This window comes from Bombina bombina, chromosome 3 (genome assembly GCF_027579735.1).
Source record: "Bombina bombina isolate aBomBom1 chromosome 3, aBomBom1.pri, whole genome shotgun sequence".
NCBI lineage: Eukaryota > Metazoa > Chordata > Amphibia > Anura > Bombinatoridae > Bombina > Bombina bombina.
The window spans coordinates 233,908,732-233,936,409 of record NC_069501.1 but is presented as its reverse complement, the minus strand read 5'-3'; the positions used below and the strand labels follow the sequence as shown (position 1 = coordinate 233,936,409).

At 40.3% G+C, this 27,678-nt stretch overlaps 1 protein-coding gene across 1 annotated transcript in view; it reads right to left on the bottom strand.

Annotated features, from left to right (window-relative positions):
• Positions 1 to 15,619: 15,619 nt before the first annotated feature.
• UNC119 (unc-119 lipid binding chaperone) overlaps positions 15,620 to 27,678 on the bottom strand; it is a 305,121-nt gene continuing 293,062 nt past the window's right edge. The window contains exon 5 of the mRNA XM_053706201.1: positions 15,620 to 17,755. Within this exon, the coding sequence (XP_053562176.1) occupies positions 17,643 to 17,755 (113 nt within the window). The 3' untranslated portion in view covers positions 15,620 to 17,642. The remainder of the gene's footprint in view (positions 17,756 to 27,678) is intronic.

The window sequence follows — 27,678 nt, the reverse complement described above, 5'->3', positions numbered from 1 at the left end:
GAGACAAGTCTGAATAGTCCCCATTCCACTGACTGAGCAGGAACAGTTGTAATGGTCTTAGATGAATGCGCACAAAAGGAACTATGTCCATTGCCGCTACCATCAAACCTATCACTTCCATGCACTGCGCTATGGAAGGAAGAGGAACGGAATGAAGTATCCGACAAGAGTCTAGAAGTTTTGTTTTTCTGGCTTCTGTCAGAAAAATCCTCATTTCTAAGGAGTCTATTATAGTTCCCAAGAAGGGAACCCTCGTTGACGGAGATAGAGAACTCTTTTCCACGTTCACTTTCCATCCGTGAGATCTGAGAAAGGCCAGGACAATGTCCGTGTGAGCCTTTACTTGAGGAAGGGACGACGCTCGAATCAGAATGTCGTCCAAGTAAGGTACTACAGCAATGCCCCTTGGTCTTAGCACCGCCAGAAGGGACCCTAGTACCTATGAGAAAATCCTAGGAGCAGTGGCTAATCCGAAAGAAAACGCCACGAACTGGAAATGCTTGTCCAGGAATTCAAACCTTAGGAACCGATGATGTTCCTTGTGGATAGGAATATGTAGATACGCATCCTTGAAATCCACCTTGGTCATGAATTGACCTTCCTGGATGGAAGGAAGAAGTGTTCGAATGGTTTCCATCTTGAACGATGGAACCTTGAGAAACTTGTTCAAGATCTTGAGATCTAAGATTGGTCTGAACGTTCCCTCTTTTTTGGGAACTATGAACAGATTGGAGTAGAACCCCATCCCTTGTTCTCCTAATGGAACAGGATGAATCACTCCCATTTTTAGCAGGTCTTCTACCCAATGTAAGAATGCCTGTCTTCTTATGTGGTCTGAAGACAACTGAGACCTGTGGAACCTCCCCCTTGGAGGAAGCCCCTTGAACTCCAGAGAATAACCTTGGGAGACTATTTCTAGCGCCCAAGGGTCCAGAACATCTCTTGCCCCAGCCTGAGCGAAGAGAGAGAGTCTGCCCCCCACCAGATCCGGTCCCGGATCGGGGGCCCGCATTTCATGCTGTCTTGGTAGCAGTGGCAGGTTTCCTGGCCTGCTTTCCTTTGTTCCAGCCTTGCATAGGTCTCCAGGCTGGATTGGCTTGAGAAGTATTACCTTCCTGCTTAGAGGACGTAGCCCTTGGGGCTGATCCGTTTCTGCGAAAGGGACGAAACTTAGGTTTATTTTTGGTCTTGAAAAGACCTATCCTGAGGAAGGGCGTGGCCCTTGCCCCCAGTGATATCAGAGATAATCTCTTTCAAGTCAGGGCCAAAGAGTGTTTTCCCCTTGAAAGGAATGTCAAGCAATTTGTTCTTGGAAGACGCATCCGCTGCCCAAGATTTTAACCAAAGCGCTCTGCGCCACAATAGCAAACCCAGAATTTTTTCGCCGCTAACCTAGCCAATTGCAAGGTGGCGTCTAGGGTGAAAGAATTAGCCAATTTAAGAGCACGAATTCTGTCCATAATCTCCTCATAAGAAGAAGAATTACTAATAATCGCCTTTCCTAGCTCATCAAACTAGAAACACGCGGCTGCAGTGACAGGGACAATGCATGCAATTGGTTGTAGAAGGGAACCTTGCTGAACAAACATCTTTAGCAGACCTTCTAATTTTTTATCCATAGGATCTTGGAAAGCACAACTATCTTCTATGGGTATAGTGGCGCGCTTGTGTAGAGTAGAAACCGCCCCCTCGACCTTGGGGACTGTCTGCCATCAGTCCTTTCTGGTGTCGACTATAGGAAAACAATTTTATAAATATGGGGGGAGGTACTAAAGGTATACCGGGCCTGTCCCATTCTGTACTAACAATGTACGCCACCCGCTTGGATATAGGAAAAGCTTCGGGGGGCCCCGGGGCCTCTAAGAACTTTTCCATTTTACATAGTGGTTCTGGAATGACCAGATAATCACAATCATCCAAATTGGATAACACCTCCTTAAGCAGAGCGCGGAGATGTTCCAACTTAAATTTAAAAGTAATCACATCAGGTTCAGCTTGTTGAGAAATGTTTCCTGAATCTGAAATTTCTCCCTCAGACAAAACCTCCCTGGCCCCCTCAGACTGGTGTAGGGGCCCTTCAGAAACCATATCATCAGCGTTCTCATGCTCTACAGAATTTTCTAAAACAGAGCAGTCGCGCTTTCACTGATAAGTGGGCATATTGGCTAAAATGTTTTTGATAGAATTATCCATTACAGCCGTTAAATGTTGCATAGTAAGGAGTATTGGCGCACTAGATGTACTAGGGGCCTCCTGTATGGGCAAGACTGGTGTAGACGAAGGAGGGGATGATGCAGTACCATGCTTACTCCCCTCACTTGAGGAATCATCTTGGGCATCATTTTTACTAAATTTTTTTATGACATAAAATACATATAGTTAAATGAGAAGGAACCTTGGTTTCCCCACAGTCAGAACACAATCTATCTGGTAGTTCAGACATGTTAAACAGGCATAAACTTGATAACAAAGCACAAAAAACGTTTTAAAATAAAACCGTTACTGTCACTTTAAATTTTAAACTAAACACACTTTATTACTGCAATTGCGAAAAAGTATGAAGGAATTGTTCAAAATTCACCAAAATTTCACCACAGTGTCTTAAAGCCTTAAAAGTATTGCACACCAAATTTGGAAGCTTTAACCCTTAAAATAACGGAACCGGAGCCGTTTTTATATTTAACCCCTTTACAGTCCCTGGAATCTGCTTTGCTGAGACCCAACCAAGCCCAAAGGGGAATACGATACCAAATGATGCCTTCAGAAAGACCTTTCTATGTATCAGAGCTCCACACACATGCAGCTGCATGCCATGCTGTCCTCAAAAACAAGTGCGCCATACCGGCGCGAAAATGAGGCTCTGACTATGATTAGGGAAAGCCCCTAAAGAATAAGGTGTCAAAAACAGTGCCTGCCGATATAATCATATCAAAATACCCAGAATAAATGATTCCTCAAGGCTAAATATGTGTTAATAATGAATCGATTTAGCCCAGAAAAAGTCTACAGTCTTAATAAGCCCTTGTGAAGCCCTTATTTACTATCTTAATAAACATGGCTTACCGGATCCCATAGGGAAAATGACAGCTTCCAGCATTACATCGTCTTGTTAGAATGTGTCATACCTCAAGCAGTAAGAGACTGCACACTGTTCCCCCAACTGAAGTTAATTGCTCTCAACAGTCCTGTGTGGAACAGCCATGGATTTTAGTTACGGTGCTAAAATCATTTTCCTCATACAAACAGAAATCTTCATCTCTTTTCTGTTTCTGAGTAAATAGTACATACCAGCACTATTTTAAAATAACAAACTCTTGATTGAATAATAAAAACTACAGTTAAACACTAAAAAACTCTAAGCCATCTCCGTGGAGATGTTGCCTGTACAACGGCAAAGAGAATGACTGGGGTAGGCGGAGCCTAGGAGGGATCATGTGACCAGCTTTGCTGGGCTCTTTGCCATTTCCTGTTGGGGAAGAGAATATCCCACAAGTAAGGATGACGCCGTGGACCGGACACACCTATGTTGGAGAAATAAGATTTACTTACCCCAGGACACTCATCTACATGTTTGTAGAAACCCAAACCAGTACTGAAACGAGAATCAGCAGAGGTAATGGTATATATAAGAGTATATCGTCGATCTGAAAAGGGAGGTAAGAGATGAATCTCTACGACCGATAACAGAGAACCTATGAAATAGACCCCGTAGAAGGAGATCACTGCATTCAAATAGGCAATACTCTCCTCACATCCCTCTGACATTCACTGCACGCTGAGAGGAAAACTTGCTGCGGAGCGCATATCAACGTAGAATCTAGCACAAACTTACTTCACCACCTCCATCGGAGGCAAAGTTTGTAAAACTGAATTGTGGGTGTGGTGAGGGGTGTATTTATAGGCATTTTAAGGTTTGGGAAACTTTGCCCCTCCTGGTAGGAATGTATATCCCATACGTCACTAGCTCATGGACTCTTGCTAATTACATGAAAGAAATAAGGAATTGGAATAATTGTGCTTTATACAAAAAAATCATAACCACCACAAAAAGGGTGGGTCTCATGGAATGGAATGGATTTATCAGGTAAGTTCTTACATAAATTATGTTTTCTTACATGTAATTAGCAAGAGTCCATGAGCTAGTGACGTATGGGATAGCAGATACCCAAGATGTGGAACTTCCATGCAAGAGTCACTAGAGAGGGAGGGATAAAATAAAGACAGCCAATTCCGGTGAAAAAATAATCCACAACCCAAATCAAAAGTTTTAATCTAATAATGAAAAAAACTGAAATCATAAGCAGAAGAATCAAACTGAAACAGCTGCCTGAAGTACTTTTCTACCAAAAACTGCTTCAGAAGAAGAGAAAACATCAAAATGGTAGAATTTAGTAAAAGTATGCAAAGAAGACCAAGTTGCTGCTTTGCAAATCTGATCAATAGAAGCTTCATTCCTAAAAGCCCAGGAAGTAGAAACTGACCTAGTAGAATGAGCCGTAATCCTTTGAGGCGGGGACTTACCCGACTCCACATAAGCATGATGAATCAAAGACTTTAACCAAGACGCCAAAGAAATGGCAGAAGCTTTCTGACCTTTCCTGGAACCAGAAAAGATAACAAATAGACTAGAAGTCTTTCTAAAATCTTTAGTAGCTTCAACATAATATTTCAAAGCTCTTACTACATCCAAAGAACGTAAAGATCTCTCCTTTGAATTCTTAGGATTAGGACACAATGAAGGGACACCAATCTCTCTACTAATGTTGTTAGAATTCACAACCTTAGGCAAAAATTGAAATGAAGTCCGCAACACCGCCTTATCCTGATGAAAAATCAGAAAAGGAGATTCACAAGAAAGAGCAGATAACTCAGAAACTCTTCTAGCAGAAGAGATGGCCAAAAGGAACAAAACTTTCCAAGAAAGTAATTTAATATCCAGAGAATGCATAGGTTCAAACGGAGGAGCCTGTAAAGCCCTCAGAACCAAATTAACACTCCAAGGAGGAGAGATTGACTTAATGACAGGCTTGATACGAACCAAAGCCTGTACAAAACAATGAATATCAGGAACATTAGCAATCTTTCTGTGAAAAAGAACAGAAAGAGCAGAGATTTGTCCTTTCAAGGAACTTACAGATAAACCTTTATCCAAACCATCCTGAAGAAACTGTAAAATTCTAGGAATTCTAAAAGAATGCCAAGAGAACTTATGAGAAGAACACCAAGAAATGTAAGTCTTCCAGACTCGATAATAAATCTTTCTAGACACAGATTTACAAGCCTGTAACATAGTATTAATTACGGAGTCAGAGAAACCTCTATGACTAAGAATCGAGTGTTCAATTTCCATACCTTCAAATTTAATGATTTGAGATCCTGATGGAAAATTGGGCCTTGAGATAGAAGGTCTGGTCTTAACGGAAGTGTCCAAGGTTGGAAACTGGCCATCCGAATGAGATCCGCATACCAAAACCTGTGAGGCCATGCTGGAGCCACCAGCATACAAACGAACGTTCCATTAGAATTTTGGAAATCACTCTTGGAAGAAGAACTAGAGGCGGAAAGATATAGGCAGGATGATAATTCCAAGGAAGCGACAACGCGTCCACTGCTTCCGCCTGAGGATCCCTGGATCTGGACAGATACCTGGGAAGTTTCTTGTTTAGATGAGAGGCCATCAGATCTATTTCTGGAAGTCCCCAGATTTGAACAATCTGAAGAAATACCTCTGGGTGAAGAGACCATTCGCCTGGATGTAACGCCTGGCGACTGAGATAATCCGCTTCCCAATTGTCTACACCTGGGATGTGAACCGCAGAAATTAGACAGGAGCTGGATTCCGCCCATACAAGTATCCAAGATACTTCTTTCATAGCTTGAGGACTGTGAGTCCCACCTTGATGATTGACATACGCCACGGTTGTGACATTGTCCGTCTGAAAACAAATAAACGATTCTCTCTTCAGAAGAGGCCAGAACTGAAGAGTTCCAAAATGTTGATTGGTAATCTTGCCTCCTGAGATTCCCAAACCCCCTGCGCTGTCAGAGAACCCCAAACAGCTCCCCAACCTGAAAGACTCGCATCTGTTGAGATCACAGTCCAGGTTGGGCGAACAAAAGAAGCCCCTTGAATTAAACAATGGTGATCCAACCACCAAGTCAGAGAAGTCCGAACATTGGGATTTAAGGATATTATTTGTGATATCCTTGTATAATCCCTGCACCACTGATTCAGCATACAAAGCTGAAGGGGTCTCATGTGAAAACGAGCAAAGGGGATCGCGTCCGATGCAGCAGTCACGAGACCTAGAATTTCCATGCAAAAAGCTACCGAAGGGAATGACTGAAACTGAAGGTTTCGACAAGCTGAAACCTACTTCAGACGTCTCTTTTCTGTTAGAGACAAAGTCATGGACACTGAATCTATTTGAAAGCCCAAAAAGGTTACCTTTGTCTGAGGAATCAAAGAACTCTTTGGTAAATTGATCCTCCAACCATGTTTTTGAAGAAACACAAGTTGATTCGTATGAGATTCTGCAGAATGTAAAGACTGAGCAAGTACCAAGATATCGTCCAAATAAGGAAATACCGCAATACCCTGTTCTCTGATTACAGAGAGAAGGGCACCGAGAACCTTTGAAAAGATCCTTGGAGCTGTTGCTAGGCCAAACGGAAGGGCAACAAACTGGTAATGCTTGTCTAGAAAAGAGAATCTCAGAAACTGATAGTGATCTGGATGAATTGGAATATGAAGATATGCATCCTGTAAATCTATTGTGGACATATAATGCCCTTGCTGAACAAAAGGCAGAATAGTCCTTATAGTCACCATTTTGAATGTTGGTATCCTTACATAACGATTCAATATTTTTAGATCCAGAACTGGTCTGAAGGAATTCTCCTTCTTTGGTAAAATGAATAGATTTGAGTAAAACCCCAGACCCCGTTCCAGAACTGGAACTGGTACAATTACCCCAGCCAACTATAGATCTGAAACACATTTCAGAAATGCCTGAGCCTTCACTGGGTTTACTGGAATGCGAGAGAGAAAAAATCTTCTCACAGGAGGTCTTATCTTGAAACCTATTCTGTATTCTTGAGAAACAATGTTCTGAATCCAAAGACTGAGAATCGACTTGATCCAAACATCTTTGAAAAATCGTAACCTGCCCCCTACCAGCTGCGCTGGAATGAGGGCCGTACCTTCATGCAGATTTAGGAGCTGGTTTTGACTTTCTAAAAGGCTTGGATTTATTCCAGACTGGAGAAGGTTTCCAAACGGAAACCGTTCCTTTAGGGGAAGGGTCAGGCTTCTGTTCTTTATTCTGACGAAAGGAACGAAAACGTTTAGCAGCCCTGTATTTACCTTTAGATTTTTTGTCCTGAGGCAAAAAGGTTCCCTTCCCCCCAGTAACAGTTGAAATAATAGAATCCAACTGTGAACCAAATAATGTATTATCTTGGAAAGAAAGAGAAAGCAAAGTTGACTTAGAAGTCATATCTGCATTCCAAGATTTAAGCCATAAAGCTCTTCTAGCTAAAATAGCTAAAGACATATCTGACATCAATTCTAATGATATAAAAAATGGCATCACAAATAAAGTTATTAGCATGTTGAAGAAGTTTAACAATGCTATATGCATTATGGTCTGATACTTGTTGCGCTAAAGCCTCCAACCAGAAAGTTGAAGCTGCAGCAACCTCAGCCAAAGAAATAGCAGGTCTAAGATGATTACCTGAACATAAATAAGCTCTCCTTAGAAAGGATTCAAGCTTCCTGTCGAAAGGATCCTTAAAGGAAGTACTATCCGCTGTAGGAATAGTAGTACGTTTAGCAAGAGTAGAAATAGCCCCATCAACTTTAGGGATTTTATCCCAAAATTCTAATCTATCAGATGGCACAGGGTACAATTTCCTAAACCTTTGAAAAGGAGTAAATGAAGTACCCAGACTATTCCATTCCCTAGAAATTACTTCTGAAATAGCATCAGGAACTGGAAAAACTTCAGGAATAACTACATGAGGTTTGAAAAACGAATTTAAACGCTTAGTAGATTTAGTATCAAGAGGACTAGACTCCTCCATATCTAATGCAATTAACACTTCTTTAAGTAAAGAACGAATAAACTCCATCTTAAATAAATATGAAGATTTATCAGTGTCAATATCTGAGGCAGAATCTTCTGAACCAGATAGATCCTCATCAGAAACAGATAAGTCAGAATGATGACGGTCACTTAAAAATTCATCTGAAATATGAGAAGTTTTAAAAGACCTTTTACGCTTACTGGAAGGAGGAATAACAGACAGAGCCTTCCTAATAGATTTAGAAACAAATTCTTTTACATTAACAGGGACATCCTGAACATTAGATGTTGAAGGAACAGCAACAGGTAATGGATTATTACTAATGGAAATACAATCTGCATTAGAAAGTTTATCATGACAGTTATCACAAACAACAGCTGGAGGAACAGTTACCAAAAGTTTACAACAGATGCACTTAACTTTGGTAGAACCAGCATCAGCCAGCGTCTTTCCAGAAGTAGATTCTGATCCAGAGTCATGTTGAGACATCTTGCAATATGTAATAGAAAAACAACATAAAGCAAAATTATCAAATTCCTTAAATGACAGTTTCAGGAATGGGAAAAAATGCCAAATGAACAAGCCTCTAGCAACCAGAAGCAATGAAAAATGAGACTGAAATAATGTGAAAAAAAGGTGGAGACAAGAATGACGCCCACATTTTTTGGCGCCAAAAATGACGCCCACATTTTTTGGCGCCAAAAATGACGCCCACATTATTGGCGCCAAGTACAACGCCCATATTTTTTGGCGCCAAGTATGACGCCACATCCTGTGACGCCGAAAAGACGACGCCCACAATTTTGGCGCAAAAAAACGTCTGAACGTCAAATATGACGCAATACGCAAACTTCCGGCGTCAATTAGGGCGCCGGAAATTACAATTTTTGCGCCAAAAAAGTCAGCGCCAAAAATGACGCAATAAATTTAAGCATTTTCAGCCTCCGCGAGCCTAACAGCCCACAGGGAAAAAAAGTCAATTGAAAAAAATTCTTAAGGTAAGAAAATAATAATTCATATGCATTATCCCAAATAATGAAACTGACTGTCTGAAATAAGGAATACCGATTATCCTGAATCAAGGAAAATATAAGTTTAAACAAATATATTTAGAACTTTACATATAAAGTGCCCAACCATAGCTTTGAGTGTCATAAATAGAAATAAGATTTACTTACCCCAAGACACTCATCTACATATAGTAGATAGCCAAACCAGTACTGAAACGAGAATCAGTAGAGGTAATGGTATATAAGAGTATATCGTCGATCTGAAAAGGGAGGTAAGAGAAGAATCTCTACGACCGATAACAGAGAACCTATGAAATAGATCCCGTAGAAGGAGACCATTGAATTCAAATAGGCAATACTCTCTTCACATCCCTCTGACATTCACTGCACTCTGAGAGGAAAACCGGGCTTCAGCCTGCTGTGAAGCGCATATCAATGTAGAGTCTAGCACAAACTTACTTCACCACCTCCATGGGAGGCAAAGTTTGTAAAAACAGAATTTATGTTTACCTGATAAATTTCTTTCTCCAACGGTGTGTCCAGTCCACGGCTTCATCCTTACTTGTGGGATATTCTCTTCCCCTACAGGAAATGGCAAAGAGAGCACCCAGCAAGAGCTGTCCATATAGCTCCCCCTCTGGCTCCGCCCCCCAGTCATTCTCTTTGCCGCTCTGAACAAGTAGCATCTCCACGGGGATGGTAAAGAGTATGTGCTGTTAGTTGTAGTTTTTTATTCTTCTATCAAGAGTTTGTTATTTTAAAATAGTGCCGGTTTGTACTATTTACTCTAAACAGAAAAAGATGAAGAGTTCTGTTTAAAGAGGTGCCGTGGTGACTGTAGTGTATAAAGAAAGAAATTTTTCAAACCTGATTAAAAACCAGGGCGGGCCGTGGACCGGACACACCGTTGGAGAAAGAAATTTATCAGGTAAACATAAATTCTGTTTTCTCCAACATTGGTGTGTCCGGTCCACGGCTTCATCCTTACTTGTGGGAACCAATACCAAAGCTTTAGGACACGGATGAAGGGAGGGAGCAAACCAGGTTACCTAAACGGAAGGCACCACCGCTTGCAAAACCTTTCTCCCAAAAATAGCCTCAGAAGAAGCAAAAGTATCAAATTTGTAAAATTTGGCAAAAGTATGCAGAGAAGACGAAGTCGCTGCCTTACAGATCTGATCAACAGAAGCCTCGTTCTTGAAGGCCCATGTGGAAGCCACAGCTCTAGTAGAATGAGCTGTAATTCGTTCAGGAGGCTGCCGTCCGGCAGTCTCATAAGCCAATCGGATGATGCTTTTCAGCCAAAAAGAAAGAGAGGTAGCAGTAGCTTTCTGCCCTCTCCTCTTACCAGAATACACAACAAACAAGGATGATGTCTGTCTGAAATCCTTTGTTGCTTCTAAATAGAACTTTAAAGCATGGACCACATCTAGATTGTGTAACAAACGTTCCTTCTTTGAAACTGGATTCGGACACAGAGAAGGAACAACAATTTCCTGGTTAATATTCCTATTGGAAACGACCTTTGGAAGAAAACCAGGCTTGGTACGTAAAACTACCTTATCTGTATGGAATACCAGATAGGGAGAAGTACACTGCAAAGCAGATAATTCAGAAACTCTTCTAGCAGAAGAAATAGCAACCAAAAACAGAACTTTCCAAGATAGTAACTTAATATCTATGGAATGCATGGGTTCAAACGGAACCCCCTGAAGAACTGAAAGAACTAAATTTAGACTCCAAGGAGGAGTCATGGGTCTGTAAACAGGCTTGATTCTAAATAACGCCTGTACAAACGCCTGTACATCTGGCACTGCTGCCAGACGTTTGTGTAACAAAACAGACGGAGCAGATATCTGTCCTTTTAAGGAACTAGCTGACAAACCTTTATCCAGACCTTCTTGGAGAAAGGAAAGTATCCTAGGAATTTTAATTTTACTCCAAGGGAATCCCTTGGATTCACACCAACGGATATATTTTTGCCATATCTTATGGTAAATCTTCCTAGTTACAGGTTTTCTGGCTTGAACCAGAGTATCTATGACTGTATCTGAAAACCCACGCTTAGATAGAATCAAGCGTTCAATTTCCAAGCAGTCAGTTGGAGAGAGACTAGATTTGGATGTTCGAACGGACCTTGTACTAGAAGATCCTGCCTCAAAGGTAGCTTCCATGGTGGAGCCGATGACATATTCACCAGGTCTGCATACCAAGTCCTGCGTGGCCACGCAGGGGCTATTAGAATTACCGAGGCCTGCTCCTGTTTGAACCTGGCTACACGCCTGGGAAGGAGAGGGAACGGTGGAAATACATAAGCTAGGTTGAACGACCAAGGCGCCACTAATGCATCCACCAGTGTCGCCTTGGGATCCCTGGATCTGGACCCGTATCGAGGAACCTTTGCGTTCTGGCAAGACGCCATCAGATCCATATCTGGAATGCCCCATAGTTGAGTTAACTGGGCAAAAACCTCCGGGTGGAGTTCCCACTCCCCCGGATGAAAAGTCTGACGACTCAAATAATCCGCCTCCCAGTTGTCCACTCCTGGGATGTGAATTGCAGATAGGTGGCAGGAGTGATCCTCCGCCCATTTGATGATCTTGGATACCTCTCTCATCGCTAAGGAACTCTTTGTTCCCCCCTGATGATTGATGTACGCTACAGTCATGTTGTCCGACTGGAACCTTATGAATTTGGCCTTTGCTAGGTGAGGCCACGCCAGGAGCGCATTGAATATCGCTCTCAGTTCTAAAATGTTTATCGGAAGAAGAGACTCTTCTCGAGACCATAGACCTTGAGCTTTCAGAGAGTCCCAGACCGCACCCCAGCCTAAGAGACTGGCGTCGGTCGTGACAATGACCCATTCTGGTCTGCAGAAACTCATTCCCTGAGACAGGTGATCGTGAGACAACCACCAGCGGAGAGAATCCCTGGTTACCTGGTCTACTTGAATCTGGGGAGACAAGTCTGCATAGTCCCCATTCCACTGATTGAGCATGCACAGTTGTAATGGTCTTAGATGAATTCGAGCAAAAGGAACTATGTCCATTGCTGCAACCATCAATCCTACTACTTCCATGCACTGAGCTATGGAAGGCTGAAGAATAGAGTGAAGAACTTGACAAGCGTTTAGAAGCTTTGACTTTCTGACCTCTGTCAGGAAGATCTTCATTTCGAAAGAATCTATTATTGTTCCCAAAAAAGGAACTCTTGTTGACGGAGACAGGGAACTCTTTTCTACGTTCACCTTCCACCCGTGAGATCTGAGAAAGGCTAGAACAATGTCTGTATGAGCCTTTGCTTTGGAAAGAGACAACGCTTGGATTAGAATGTCGTCTAGGTAAGGTGCTACAGCAATGCCCCTCAGTCGTAGAACCGCTAGAAGGGACCCTAGCACCTTTGTGAAGATTCTGGGAGCAGTGGCTAAACCGAACGGAAGAGCCACGAACTGGTAATGTTTGTCCATAAAGGTGAACCTCAGGAACTGATGATGATCTTTGTGGATAGGAATATGCAGGTACGCATCCTTTAAGTCCACGGTAGTCATATATTGACCCTCCTGGATTGTTGGTAAAATTGTCCGAATGGTTTCCATTTTGAATGATGGAACTCTGAGGAATTTGTTTAGAATTTTTAGATCCAGAATTGGCCTGAAAGTTCCCTCTTTTTTGGGAACTACAAACAGGTTTGAGTAAAAACCCAGACCTTGTTCCGCTGTTGGAACTGGGTTTATCACTCCCATTTTTAATAGGTCTCCTACGCAATGTAAGAATGCCTGTTTCTTTATCTGGTCTGAAGATAAGCAAAACATGTGGAACCTTCCCCTTGGAGGAAGTTCCTTGAACTCTAGAAGATACCCCTGAGAGACTATTTCTAGTGCCCAGGGATCCGGAACGTCTCTTGCCCAAGCCTGAGCGAAGAGAGAAAGTCTGCCCCCTACTAGATCCGGTCCCGGATCGGGGGCTACCCCTTCATGCTGTCTTGGTAGCAGCAGCAGGCTTCTTGGCCTGTTTCCCCTTGTTCCAGCCTTGCAATGGTTTCCATGCTGGCTTAGGCTGGGAAGAGTTGCCTTCTTGTCTGGAGGCCACAGAGTTAGGATTCGGTCCGTTCCTGAAATTGCGAAAGGAACGAAAATTAGATTTGTTCTTAGCCTTGAAAGGCCTATCCTGTGGGAGGGCATGTCCCTTTCCACCAGTAATGTCTGAAATAATCTCTTTCAATTCCGGCCCGAAAAGGGTCTTACCCTTGAAAGGAATATTAAGCAATTTATTCTTGGACGACACATCCGCCGACCAGGATTTTAGCCAGAGCGCTCTGCGCGCCACTATTGCAAACCCTGAATTTTTCGCCGCTAACTTAGCCAATTGGAAAGCGGCATCCAAAATAAAGGAATTAGCCAACTTTAGTGCGTGAATTCTGTCCATGACTTCATCATATGGAGTCTCTTTTTGGAGCGAATTTTCTAGTTCCTCGAACCCTTTCTAGGGTAGGATGGCAGTTTGGATAACAAATTTGCTATAGAATTATCCATTACTGCTGTTAATTGTTGCATAGTAACAAGCATTGGCGCGCTAGATGTACTAGGTATCGCCTGCACGGGCAAAACTGGTGTTGACACAGAAGGAGAGGATGAAGAACTATCCCCACTACCTTCATTAGAAGAATCATCTTGGGCAATCTTATTCAATGTGGCAGTACTGTCCATACTTTGTTTGGACGCTATGACACAATTTGCGCATACATTAATTGGGGGAACCACCTTGGCTTTCATACACACAGAACATAAGCCATCTGAAGGTATAGACATGTTAGACAGGATTTGGCAGGCTAATAATGCAATAAAAGAGTTTTTAAAGAAAAGCGTTACTGTCCCTTTAAATAATAAACAGGCACATTTTATTTCTGAAATAATGAAAAACAATGAAGGCAATGTCAGATTTTAACAAAATTTTTACCCCAGAGTCCTAATGCCTTGAAAGTATTGCACACCAAGTTTCAAGACTTTAACCCTTAAAATGAGCAAACCGGAGCTATTTGTTCAATTAGACAATTTTAGTACACCACAATCACAGCCACAGCCTTGCTGCGGCTTTTTACCTTCCATGAGAGTTATTCAGCAATGAAATAAACCTTCCAGAGTCCGTTTTAGTATGCCACAGGAACCCTCACACGAAGCTGCATGCACTGCCATGGAAGTAAACTGCGCAATTGAGGCGCGAAAACGGGGCCTCCTTCCTCTGCATACCAGAGTGAAGGGGCCTTCCTGACTGAAATAGCCGTCTAAGTAAATGCCAGGCGAAAAAAACGTTCCCAAAAGTGCTTTTAAGTGCACAAAACACTCTAAATGCCATTAAAATATTAAATAAAACAATCGATTTAGCCCACAATAGTGTCAACCAGTGTAGAGCCCATTTGTAAGCCTTAATCTGTTATGAGTCTAAGAAAATGGCTTACTTACCCCTTAAGGGAAAAACTGACAGTCTTCTAGCATTAACATGTCTTGTTAGAAATATGACTGATCATACCTTGAGCAGAAAAGTCTGCAAACTGTTCCCCCCAACTGAAATTCTCTGGGCTCAACAGTCCTGCGTGGGAAAAGCAATTGATTTTAGTTACTGCTGCTAAAATCATACTCCTCTTTAAACAGAACTCTTCATCTTTTTCTGTTTAGAGTAAATAGTACAAACCGGCACTATTTTAAAATAACAAACTCTTGATAGAAGAATAAAAAACTATAACTAACACCACATACTCTTTACCATCCCCGTGGAGATGCTACTTGTTCAGAGCGGCAAAGAGAATGACTGGGGGGCGGAGCCAGAGGGGGAGCTATATGGACAGCTCTTGCTGGGTGCTCTCTTTGCCATTTCCTGTAGGGGAAGAGAATATCCCACAAGTAAGGATGAAGCCGTGGACCGGACACACCAATGTTGGAGAAACTGAATTGTGTGGTGAGGGGTGTATTTATAGGCATTTTGAGGTTTGGGAAACTTTGCCCCTCCTGGTAGGAATGTATATCCCATACGTCACTAGCTCATGGACTCTTGCTAATTACATGAAAGAAATATATTTGATGTTAAAACACTTTTTGTCGTCTAAAAAAACAACATAGAAGTAGTGTGGGTGCACATAATGTGAAAATAAAATTACGTGAAGGTAAATTATAGTTGAACAGACATTTAGCTGAAATTCTAGGTATTGTTTAGATTGAGAACTTGTACAATGGCCTCTTTCACGAGGGGGTTAAGTACCACCACTGTTATGGACTAAAAAGCATAACTGCTTTATTCGCAGAGAGTGACATGCCTTACATACATAAAATTGTTTTGTAACTCACTGCAAGATAAAATTTTTTTATAAAAACCTGTACAGTACATTTTTAAATTACTCCATTTTAGAGAAAAAGTACTTGAATGTGCCGTTTACATTACCCCACACCTACATACAGCGCAAGATATATATATATATTTTTTTTAAATATATCAGAATAATTTTTAAATTAAATAAGAACACACTACAGGTTACAACACAGCACATTTTTATTTACAAATGTGTAAATTCTCAGAGGAACAAACTGCAGAATGGGACATACAATGAGAGAAAACATTTCTAAAAATAAAAGACAAATACTAAAGTTGATTTGAAGTATACATACAATGCACTATTCAATCTCCTATGGAGAAAGACGGACGTTATTTGTAGAAATATTTACAACCCGCAGCTGCACATTCATAAACCTGCTCCAACCCTCTTCTAATAAAGAGATTTGTATATCAGAATACCCGCGATAAAGAAGATTTCAGTTTTGTAAAGTTGAAGATGCTATATCAAAGCAAGAAGTCATTTATACATTAGTTCACACGTGTTGATGAACATACATTTTCTTCCACAGTGGGATCAATCACCAGCTTTGTATAATAACCAATTAAATTCAAGAAGTTATCTAGGACAAACCGCAAGTATTACAAAGTAATAGCCATAAAAAAAAATCAGGTGAAAAAAACGTGGTATATATTTTCATGTTCTTAAAATGTATTAATACACTCAACATGTTCTGTATGGTTGCATGGTTTGTATTAACTGAAAAACACACTCCAATTAAACCTAAAGTTTAAACAGGTTTAATGTATATAAAATATTGATCCAAACCAAACGTCAAGGTAAAAATGTAATTGTCTACAAAGGGTGCAAAAGGGAGAAGTCGCCTTTTAAAGGGATATTAAAAAGTGAAATAAAACAGATTTACAGTGGGGTTTTAAAAAAAACTTTATACTAAGTAAATGACTGTCATTCACACTCCAGGCATGAAAAGAACTACTTAAATCTAGCAAAAACATTTTAATTTAATCTTAAAATGTGGCTATACCTTGCTTATAAAATGTTTCATGGTTTTTGTTCAGCTTTTCTTCATATGGAAACCAAAGCATTGTTCAAATCCTACTAAAATAAATAAAATAAAAATCCAGACGAACAAAAGACAAGTTATAACATTAAATGTATTTCGCAACACTAATGAAACATGGTCATGACAAATAGTCACCACTTTACTTAGTAAACTTGGAGCGTTATAATTTAATACAGAAGACATCATTGTTCCTTTTTCAATGAACATTGCTTTTTTTTCTAGAAGCAGCTTACAAAGATGCTTCTCAGAGTTACTCAGGCCTCAAGATTAGAATATTCTTGTGCCTCTAATTGAATTATGATAGCCACAGAAAATAATGTTTTTGCCTCCACAACTCGAGGTATCTATCGTTTCCCGTATGGTCCATTACGCATAGCCGCCAGGGAAACATGAGATTACAAGGTGTGTGTATATATATATATATATATATATATATATATATACACACACACACACACACACATATATATTCTTAAACACACATATTTATATATACACACACACACACACCAGTGACCAACCTGCCTATGTGCTTAATTGTGTGTGTACATTATAAGACGCTAACAAGAACATACTCAAAGGAAGAACAGATTACGTCTTTGGCTTGGATTTCCTTTATAATAATGGTTTGTTCCAAGCTTTGATGTCACACAAAGAAATCTATTACCATAGTGAACAGATAGATATGGGCTGGAGAGGCTACAACCATGAAGAGCCCAGGGTCTATGACAAATTTTGATTATAAAAAAAAAACAAATATATCTGCACAATGGTCCTTGCTTGTCAAAAACAACCATTATGCTAATCAAAAAATAAAGGTTTATTAGGTAAACGAGTTACTTCATTCTTTTGGTAAGAGTCAAACATAACATTCTTGTTCAGAGGATTCCTAACATTTTGAAGGCATCTGTGCCCTTGACTGTTGAAGTACAACATATTATTGTACTCTCTTAATGTGCTACAAAGGCTGGGGGAAACAGAACTAGGCTTAGTTACAAAACTCCTACTGGCAAACAGTATATTGTTTCCTGGATCGATCACCTACAGGAAAATGAGTGTAATCCTTTACTTAATAGCTATGGGGAAAGGAAATAGTTGTTGCCTTTTATTATTTTCATCTGTTTTCTTCTAATGTGGCATCATGGACCTCCACTATATGAATAATCTGCCTTGTTGTGCATCACAAGCTTGTTGTCCACAAAGTAGAAACTGTCGGATTGTGTTTCATAAGGATGGATGATCATTTCACGAACTGCAAAACAAACAAAAAAAATAAAGATTTTTGAATTGTACAAATGTTTTTTTTTAAAATAAATCAAAGTCAACTGATATCTAAATTAAGAAACTTGCTAAAATTTGAATGTGGGAATCAGCACTGAAAATGTTGTAGGGAGATAAATGTCTAAATGCATTTGTGTTTGTAAATTTTAATTAACTGATTTGACCCGACTCATCTTCACAAGCCAGCTACAAACATGACCTATTATACAACTATAAATGTAGGTGGTCTCATATCAATATTTTTTCTACTACAATTTTCCTGTAGTCACTGTACACACAGTGATAAAATAATCAAACTAGAGAGTTACCAGAACAATGTGTATCATTGGTCAACAAATCTGTTTAAAATCTATGAGCAAGGATAAATATTTAGGAGCCAGACATACTTTTATGAGCCAGACAGTGGTATTTGTTTATAGATAGATGGACAATAACCTAAAAAGTTAGGTGCCAGGGGTAAAATTCTAGGAGCCAGTGGCTACCTGGCTCCTGGGTTTGTTAAGCCATAGGGGCATATTTATCAAGCTCCGAAAGGAGCCTGCAGGCTCGCCAGAAACAGCAGTTATGAAGCAGCGGTCACAAAGACCGCTGCTCCATAACCTGTCCGCCTGCTCTGAAAAGGCGGACAGACATCGCCGGAAATCAACCCGATCGAGTACGATCGGGTTGATTGACACCCCCCTGCTGTCGGCCTCTTGTGAGCTGCTGGTGCAATGCTGAATACGGTGAGCGTATTGCTCGCCGTATTCAGAGATGTCTGTCGGACCTGATCCGCACTGTCGGATCAGGTCCGACAGACCTTGATAAATATGGGCCCTAGTGTATAAACTCCTATTCTAAAGGACTCTAAATAGTGATTATAGCCATTGAAACGTTTATTGAACTAAGTAGGGAAATCCTAAAAAGCTATCCAATTAAGGTTAGTATTTTTTTTAATGAAGAGCCAACATATTGTACCATGCTATACAAGGGTATGATAAGCAAATAGTAAAAAACAGAACATAAGCAGACATACTAATACAAAGGAAATCACAATCTAGGTGATAAATTGGAGTAACAAACAGGTGAGGAGTGGAACAAGCAAGTAGAATAGTTCCCTCTAGCGCAGCACTTTTCAGCTTATAGGGAGCTAAGTGATATGCTTCTCTGAGTAAGTTTTCTAAGCTGGTAATGTTTCAGTTGATGTTTTGTAGTTGAGTGACAGTATTACCAACTATATGCTGCTGGATATAGGAAGCAAGTGAAGGGGCTGACTTAGTACATTCTTGTAGAATGAGAGATGACAGGAATTACTCTGGTATAGATATGTAATATGACTTGAAACATGATGAACTAGTAGAGACAAAATAAAATGCAAATGTTGTGAATAATCTTCTTGGTTTCTGCTAGGAAAGGACATTTTGGAATACTGTGCAGGTAGCTATGTGGTAGGACTTTGTTATTGAAAAACAGATGTGAGAGATCCAAATCCAAATTTTTTTTAAGATATCAACAAAATGCGCTGCAGGTCATGTGTACAGTAAAGTAGTGATATGACTTATTAAAAGCATGCTTGCAAAAAAATAAAACAAAAATGTATTTGATCAAATCTCAAAAGCACGGTTGTACATTTATATCCCATTAAGATGTCCATATACATTCTGGGATGACATTGAAAATGGTAATGATATAGAAAATATGGAATGTGGAAAATGAGATTTTCTTGGCTCAGTCACACACCTACAAAAAAATGGAGAGAAAACCCCCTATAAGATGGATGAATAGAAATGCAAAGGCTCCATATTTCGAGAAAATAGAAGAAAGTAGATAAAAGACATCACAACGTACTAGATATTAGACAAAGAAACCAGAGATGAAAACTAGGAAATAAACAGGGTAACACACATCTAAATTGAACAGGTTTCGTGCAATTCATCTTAAAAGCTTTATTTATAGACCTAGGGTTCATTTTTAGCAGGGGAGAAACGGAAGACTTAATGGAGGAGCAGTGTTCTATATTCTTACCAGAAATTGCAAGGGACACCAGAGATATACTGAGCTGCGCTTATATCTTGAGGAGAGGACACTCAAAACATGGCCATAGATATATCATAGATATATCAAGAAGCCCCAGGAGACTTGTTGAAAGATAGGATATTTCTTCAGTCACGAAAAGAGAAGTTTCTGGTATATGAACAGCATAACACCGGTAAAAACTAGCTCATATTTAAATTATTTTATATTACAAGCTGCTATGGCATCACAAATACTTCCTGACATTGAGTGAATTTCAGTGTTAGATTAAATTCTCTCATGTTACTAGAAAACCAGTTCTCAAATGAACAAGCAGCTGACACTGGCATATGTAGATTAAGAATTTAATCAAACGTCTAATTATGCAATGAAGCATAGATAAGTCAAAACAAATATGTAATCGTCACAAAATAATACAGCAGAACGCTTTATTCTCATCAGAATTAGGGCACTGAACATCAACACCTTGGCTGGTAGTAATACAAAAAGTAATTAACCTTCTGGCTGCCAGTATCACAGACAGTTATTAATGAACCCACTGGCTACTACTATGACATCAAAGTAATTAACACCTCAATTGCCAGTAACACAGACATAACAGTAATTAACACCTTGACGCACTAGAAATTAATTAACCTTTTGATTAGTAAAGCAACCCCTCATCAGAGAACACTGTATATGGAAAATTGGAACAAAGGGATACGAGCAGAGAAGGGTGCAGGACCCTGGAACAGGGAGGATATTGCATATTTTTAAAGTACCCAAAGTATAATAAAACATGCTTATTAAGGAGGTTCAAATTAAGTGATAAACATAAGGATCCATCATCAAGAAAAAGGCATAGCTCAGAATTAAATCAACTATTTTACTGCAAATAGGATGCCAGTTAACCAGCACAGTGTAGGGCAGCTCAAGAGCATGTTATACACTACTGATAACAATTAAGAGCTAAACAATCTTTCACTCCTATCCACATAGATTTGATCAATCAATAAATGCATGCTGCAAGACAAATGCAATTCACACAAGGGCACATAATATTGGATAAGGAGAATGTAATCCATCTGTCAAATACATAACTGCTGGTGAATACTACTAGGATGAGCCAAGAAAAAACATAATTTATGCTTACCTGATAAATTTATTTCTCTTGTGATGTATCGAGTCCACGGATTCATCCTTACTTGTGGGATATTCTCCTTCCCTACAGGAAGTGGCAGAGAGCACCCACAGCAGAGCTGTCCACATAGCTCCCCCCTTTGCTCCACCCCCCAGTCATTCGACCGAAGGCTAGGAAGAAAAAGGAGAAACCAGTGGTGACTGAAAGTTTAAAAAATTAAAATATATATGCCTGTCGTAATAAACAGGGCGGGCCGTGGACTCGATACATCACAAGAGAAATAAATTTATCAGGTAAGCATAAATTATGTTTTCTCTTGTAAGATGTATAGATTCCACAGATTCATCCTTACTTGTGGGATATCAATACCAAAGCTTTAGGACACGGATGAAGGGAGGGACAAGACAGGGACCTTAAACAGAAGGCACCACTGCTTGAAGAACCTTTCTCCCAAAAATAGCCTCCGAAGAAGCATAAGTATCAAATTTGTAAAATTTGGAAAAAGTATGAAGCGAGGACCAAGTTGCCACCTTACAAATCTGTTCAACAGAAGCCTCATTTTTAAAAGCCCATGTGGAAGCCACAGCTCTAGTAGAATGAGCAGTAATTCTTTCAGGAGGCTGCTGTCCAGCAGTCTCATAGGCCAAACGGATGATGCTTTTCAGCCAAAAGGAAAGAGGTAGCCGTAGCCTTTTGGCCTCTCCGCTTACCAGAATAAACAACAAACAATGAAGATGTTTGACGGAAATCTTTGGTTGCTTATAAGTAGAACTTTAAAGCACGAACCACATCAAGATTGTGCAACAGACGTTCCTTCTTTGATGAAGGATTAGGACACAGAGAAGGAACAACAATCTCTTGATTGATATTCTTATTAGAAACAACCTTAGGAAGAAAACCAGGTTTGGTACGCAAAACCACCTTATCTGAATGAAAAAACATAATTTATGTAAGAACTTACCTGATAAATTCATTTCTTTCATATTAACAAGAGTCCATGAGCTAGTGACGTATGGGATATACATTCCTACCAGGAGGGGCAAAGTTTCCCAAACCTTAAAATGCCTATAAATACACCCCTCACCACACCCACAAATCAGTTTAACGAATAGCCAAGAAGTGGGGTGATAAGAAAAAGTGCGAAGCATATAAAATAAGGAATTGGAATAATTGTGCTTTATACAAAAAAATCATAACCACCACAAAAAAGGGTGGGCCTCATGGACTCTTGTTAATATGAAAGAAATGAATTTATCAGGTAAGTTCTTACATAAATTATGTTTTCTTTCATGTAATTAACAAGAGTCCATGAGCTAGTGACGTATGGGATAATGACTACCCAAGATGTGGATCTTTCCACACAAGAGTCACTAGAGAGGGAGGGATAAAATAAAGACAGCCAATTCCTGCTGAAAATAATCCACACCCAAAATAAAGTTTAACAAAAAACATAAGCAGAAGATTCAAACTGAAACCGCTGCCTGAAGAACTTTCCTACCAAAAACTGCTTCAGAAGAAGAAAATACATCAAAATGGTAGAATTTAGTAAAAGTATGCAAAGAAGACCAAGTTGCTGCTTTGCAGATCTGGTCAACCGAAGCTTCATTCCTAAACGCCCAGGAAGTAGATACTGACCTAGTAGAATGAGCTGTAATTCTTTGAGGCGGAGTTTTACCCGACTCAACATAGGCAAGATGAATTAAAGATTTCAACCAAGATGCCAAAGAAATGGCAGAAGCTTTCTGGCCTTTCCTAGAACCGGAAAAGATAACAAATAGACTAGAAGTCTTACGGAAAGATTTCGTAGCTTCAACATAATATTTCAAAGCTCTAACAACATCCAAAGAATGCAATGATTTCTCCTTAGAATTCTTAGGATTAGGACATAATGAAGGAACCACAATTTCTCTACTAATGTTGTTGGAATTCACAACTTTAGGTAAAAATTCAAAAGAAGTTCGCAACACCGCCTTATCCTGATGAAAAATCAGAAAAGGAGACTCACACGAAAGAGCAGATAATTCAGAAACTCTTCTAGCAGAAGAGATGGCCAAAAGGAACAAAACTTTCCAAGAAAGTAATTTAATGTCCAATGAATGCATAGGTTCAAACGGAGGAGCTTGAAGAGCTCCCAGAACCAAATTCAAACTCCAAGGAGGAGAAATTGACTTAATGACAGGTTTTATACGAACCAAAGCTTGTACAAAACAATGAATATCAGGAAGAATAGCAATCTTTCTGTGAAAAAGAACAGAAAGAGCAGAGATTTGTCCTTTCAAAGAACTTGCGGACAAACCCTTATCCAAACCATCCTGACGAAATTGTAAAATTCTCGGTATTCTAAAAGAATGCCAAGAAAAATGATGAGAAAGACACCATGAAATATAAATCTTCCAGACTCTATAATATATCTCTCGAGATACAGATTTACGAGCCTGTAACATAGTATTAATCACGGAGTCAGAGAAACCTCTATGACCAAGAATCAAGCGTTCAATCTCCATACCTTTAAATTTAAGGATTTCAGATCCGGATGGAAAAAAGGACCTTGTGACAGAAGGTCTGGTCTTAACGGAAGAGTCCATGGCTGGCAAGATGCCATCCGGACAAGATCCGCATACCAAAACCTGTGAGGCCATGCCGGAGCTATTAGCAGAACAAACGAGCATTCCCTCAGAATCTTGGAGATTACTCTTGGAAGAAGAACTAGAGGCGGAAAGATATAGGCAGGATGATACTTCCAAGGAAGTGATAATGCATCCACTGCCTCCGCCTGAGGATCCCGGGATCTGGACAGATACCTGGGAAGTTTCTTGTTTAGATGAGAGGCCATCAGATCTATCTCTGGGAGCCCCCACAATTGAACAATCTGAAGAAATACCTCTGGGTGAAGAGACCATTCGCCCGGATGCAACGTTTGGCGACTGAGATAATCCGCTTCCCAATTGTCTACACCTGGGATATGAACCGCAGAGATTAGACAGGAGCTGGATTCCGCCCAAACCAAAATTCGAGATACTTCTTTCATAGCCAGAGGACTGTGAGTCCCTCCTTGATGATTGATGTATGCCACAGTTGTGACATTGTCTGTCTGAAAACAAATGAACGATTCTCTCTTCAGAAGAGGCCAAAACTGAAGAGCTCTGAAAATTGCACGGAGTTCCAAAATATTGATCGGTAATCTCACCTCCTGAGATTCCCAAACTCCTTGTGCCGTCAGAGATCCCCACACAGCTCCCCAACCTGTGAGACTTGCATCTGTTGAAATTACAGTCCAGGTCGGAAGAACAAAAGAAGCCCCCTGAATTAAACGATGGTGATTTGTCCACCACGTTAGAGAGTTGAACAGATTTGATCCAAATTTCTTTGAAAAAACGTAACCTGCCCCCTACCAGCTGAACTGGAATGAGGGCCGTACCTTCATGTGAACTTAGAAGCAGGCTTTGCCTTTCTAGCAGGCTTGGATTTATTCCAGACTGGAGATGGTTTCCAAACTGAAACTGCTCCTGAGGACGAAGGATCAGGCTTTTGTTCTTTGTTGAAACGAAAGGAACGAAAACGATTGTTAGCCCTGTTTTTACCTTTAGACTTTTTATCCTGTGGTAAAAAAGTTCCTTTCCCACCAGTAACAGTTGAAATAATAGAATCCAACTGAGAACCAAATAATTTGTTTCCCTGGAAAGAAATGGAAAGTAGAGTTGATTTAGAAGCCATATCAGCATTCCAAGTCTTAAGCCATAAAGCTCTTCTGGCTAAGATAGCCAGAGACATAAATCTAACATCAACTCTAATAATATCAAAAATGGCATCACAGATGAAATTATTAGCATGCTGGAGAAGAATAATAATATCATGAGAATCACGATTTGTTACTTGTTGCGCTAGAGTTTCCAACCAAAAAGTTGAAGCTGCAGCAACATCAGCCAATGATATAGCAGGTCTAAGAAGATTACCTGAACATAGATAAGCTTTTCTTAGAAAAGATTCAATTTTTCTATCTAAAGGATCCTTAAACGAGGTACCATCTGACGTAGGAATGGTAGTACGTTTAGCAAGGGTAGAAATAGCCCCATCAACTTTAGGGATTTTGTCCCAAAATTCTAACCTGTCAGGCGGAACAGGATATAATTGCTTAAAACGTTTAGAAGGAGTAAATGAATTACCCAATTTATCCCATTCCTTAGCAATTACTGCAGAAATAGCATTAGGAACAGGAAAGACTTCTGGAATAACCGCAGGAGCTTTAAAAACCTTATCCAAACGTATAGAATTAGTATCAAGAGGACTAGAATCCTCTATTTCTAAAGCAATTAGTATTTCTTTAAGTAAAGAGCGAATAAATTCCATCTTAAATAAATATGAAGATTTATCAGCATCAATCTCTGAGACAGAATCCTCTGAACTAGAAGAGTCCAAAGAATCAGAATGATGGTGTTCATTTAAAAATTCATCTGTAGAGAGAGAAGATTTAAAAGACTTTTTACGTTTACTAGAAGGAGAAATAACAGACAAAGCCTTCTTTATGGATTCAGAAACAAAATCTCTTATGTTATCAGGAACATTCTGCACCTTAGATGTTGAGGGAACTGCAACAGGCAATGGTACATCACTAAAGGAAATATTATCTGCTTTAACAAGTTTGTCATGACAATTATTACAAACAACAGCTGGAGAAATAGCTACCAAAAGTTTACAGCAGATACACTTAGCTTTGGTAGATCCAGCAGGCAGTGGTTTTCCTGTAGTATCTTCTGGCTCAGATGCAACGTGAGACATCTTGCAATATGTAAGAGAAAAAACAACATATAAAGCAAAATAAATCAAATTCCTTATAAGACAGTTTCAGGAATGGGAAAAAAATGCCAAACATCAAGCTTCTAGCAACCAGAAGCAAATGAAAATGAGACTGAAATAATGTGGAGACAAAAACGACGCCCATATTTTTTGGCGCCAAATAAGACGCCCACATTATTTGGCGCCTAAATGCTTTTGGCGCCAAAAATGACGCCACATCCGGAACGCCGACATCTTTGGCGCAAAATAACGTCAAAAAATGACGCAACTTCCGGCGACACGTATGACGCCGGAAACGGAAATGAATTTTTGCGCCAAAAAAATCCGCGCCAAAAATGACGCAATAAAATGAAGCATTTTCAGCCCCCGCGAGCCTAACAGCCCACAGGGTAAAAAGTCAAATTTTTGAGGTAAGACAAAATATGATAATTTAAAGCATAATCCCAAATATGAAACTGACTGTCTGGAAATAAGGAAAGTTGAACATTCTGAGTCAAGGCAAATAAATGTTTGAATACATATATTTAGAACTTTATAAATAAAGTGCCCAACCATAGCTTAGAGTGTCACAGAAAATAAGACTTACTTACCCCAGGACACTCATCTACATGTTTGTAGAAAGCCAAACCAGTACTGAAACGAGAATCAGTAGAGGAAATGGTAAATATAAGAGTATATCGTCGATCTGAAAAGGGAGGTAAGAGATGAATCTCTACGACCGATAACAGAGAACCTATGAAATAGACCCCTTAGAAGGAGATCACTGCATTCAAATAGGCAATACTCTCCTCACATCCCTCTGACATTCACTGCACGCTGAGAGGAAAACCGGGCTCCAACTTGCTGCGGAGCGCATATCAACGTAGAATCTAGCACAAACTTACTTCACCACCTCCCTTGGAGGCAAAGTTTGTAAAACTGATTTGTGGGTGTGGTGAGGGGTGTATTTATAGGCATTTTAAGGTTTGGGAAACTTTGCCCCTCCTGGTAGGAATGTATATCCCATACGTCACTAGCTCATGGACTCTTGTTAATTACATGAAAGAAATAAGATAAGGGGAATCGCACTGTAAAGCAGATAGCTCAGAAACTCTTCGAGCCGAAGAGATAGCAACTAAGAACAAAACTTTCCAAGATAGAAATTTAATATCTATGGAATGCATAGGTTCAAACGGAACCCCTTGAAGAACTCTAAGGACTAAGTTTAGGCTCCAAGGCGGAGCAGCAGGCCTAAATACAGGCTTAATTCTGGCCACCCAGGTGCTATCAGAATCACCGAAGCTCTCTCCTGCTTGAGTCTGGCAACCAGACATGTAAGGAGAGGAAATACGTAGGCCAGATTGAAGGACCAAGGTACTGCTAGATCATCTATCAGTACCACCTTGGGATCCCGGGACCTGGACCCGTAACGAGGAAGTTTGGCATTCTGACGAGACGCGATCAGATCCAATTCTGGTGTGCCCCATAGCTGAATCAGCTGAGTAAATCCCACTCCCCCGGATGAAAAGTCTGACTTAGAAAATCCGCCTCCCAGTTCTCTACTCCTGGAATGTGGATTGCTGAGAGATGGCAAGAGTGATCCTCTGCCCATCGGATTATTTTGGTTACCTCCATCATCGCTAGAGAACTCCTTGTTCCTCCTTGATGATTGATCTAAGCTACAGTCGTGATGTTGTCCGACTGAAACCTGATGAATTTGGCTGTAGCGAGCTGAGGCCACGCCTGAAGCGCCTTGAATATCGCTCTCAGTTCTAGGATGTTTATCGGAAGAAGAGATTCCTCCCGAGACCATAAGCCCTGTGCTTTCAGGGAGTTCCAGACTGCACCCCAACCTAGCAGGCTGGCATCTGTCGTTACAATGAGCCACTCTGGCCTGTGGAAGTACATTCCCTGAGACAGGTGGTCCTGAGACAACCACCAGAGAAGAGAATATCTGGTCTCCTGGTCCAGATGCAGTTGAGGAGATA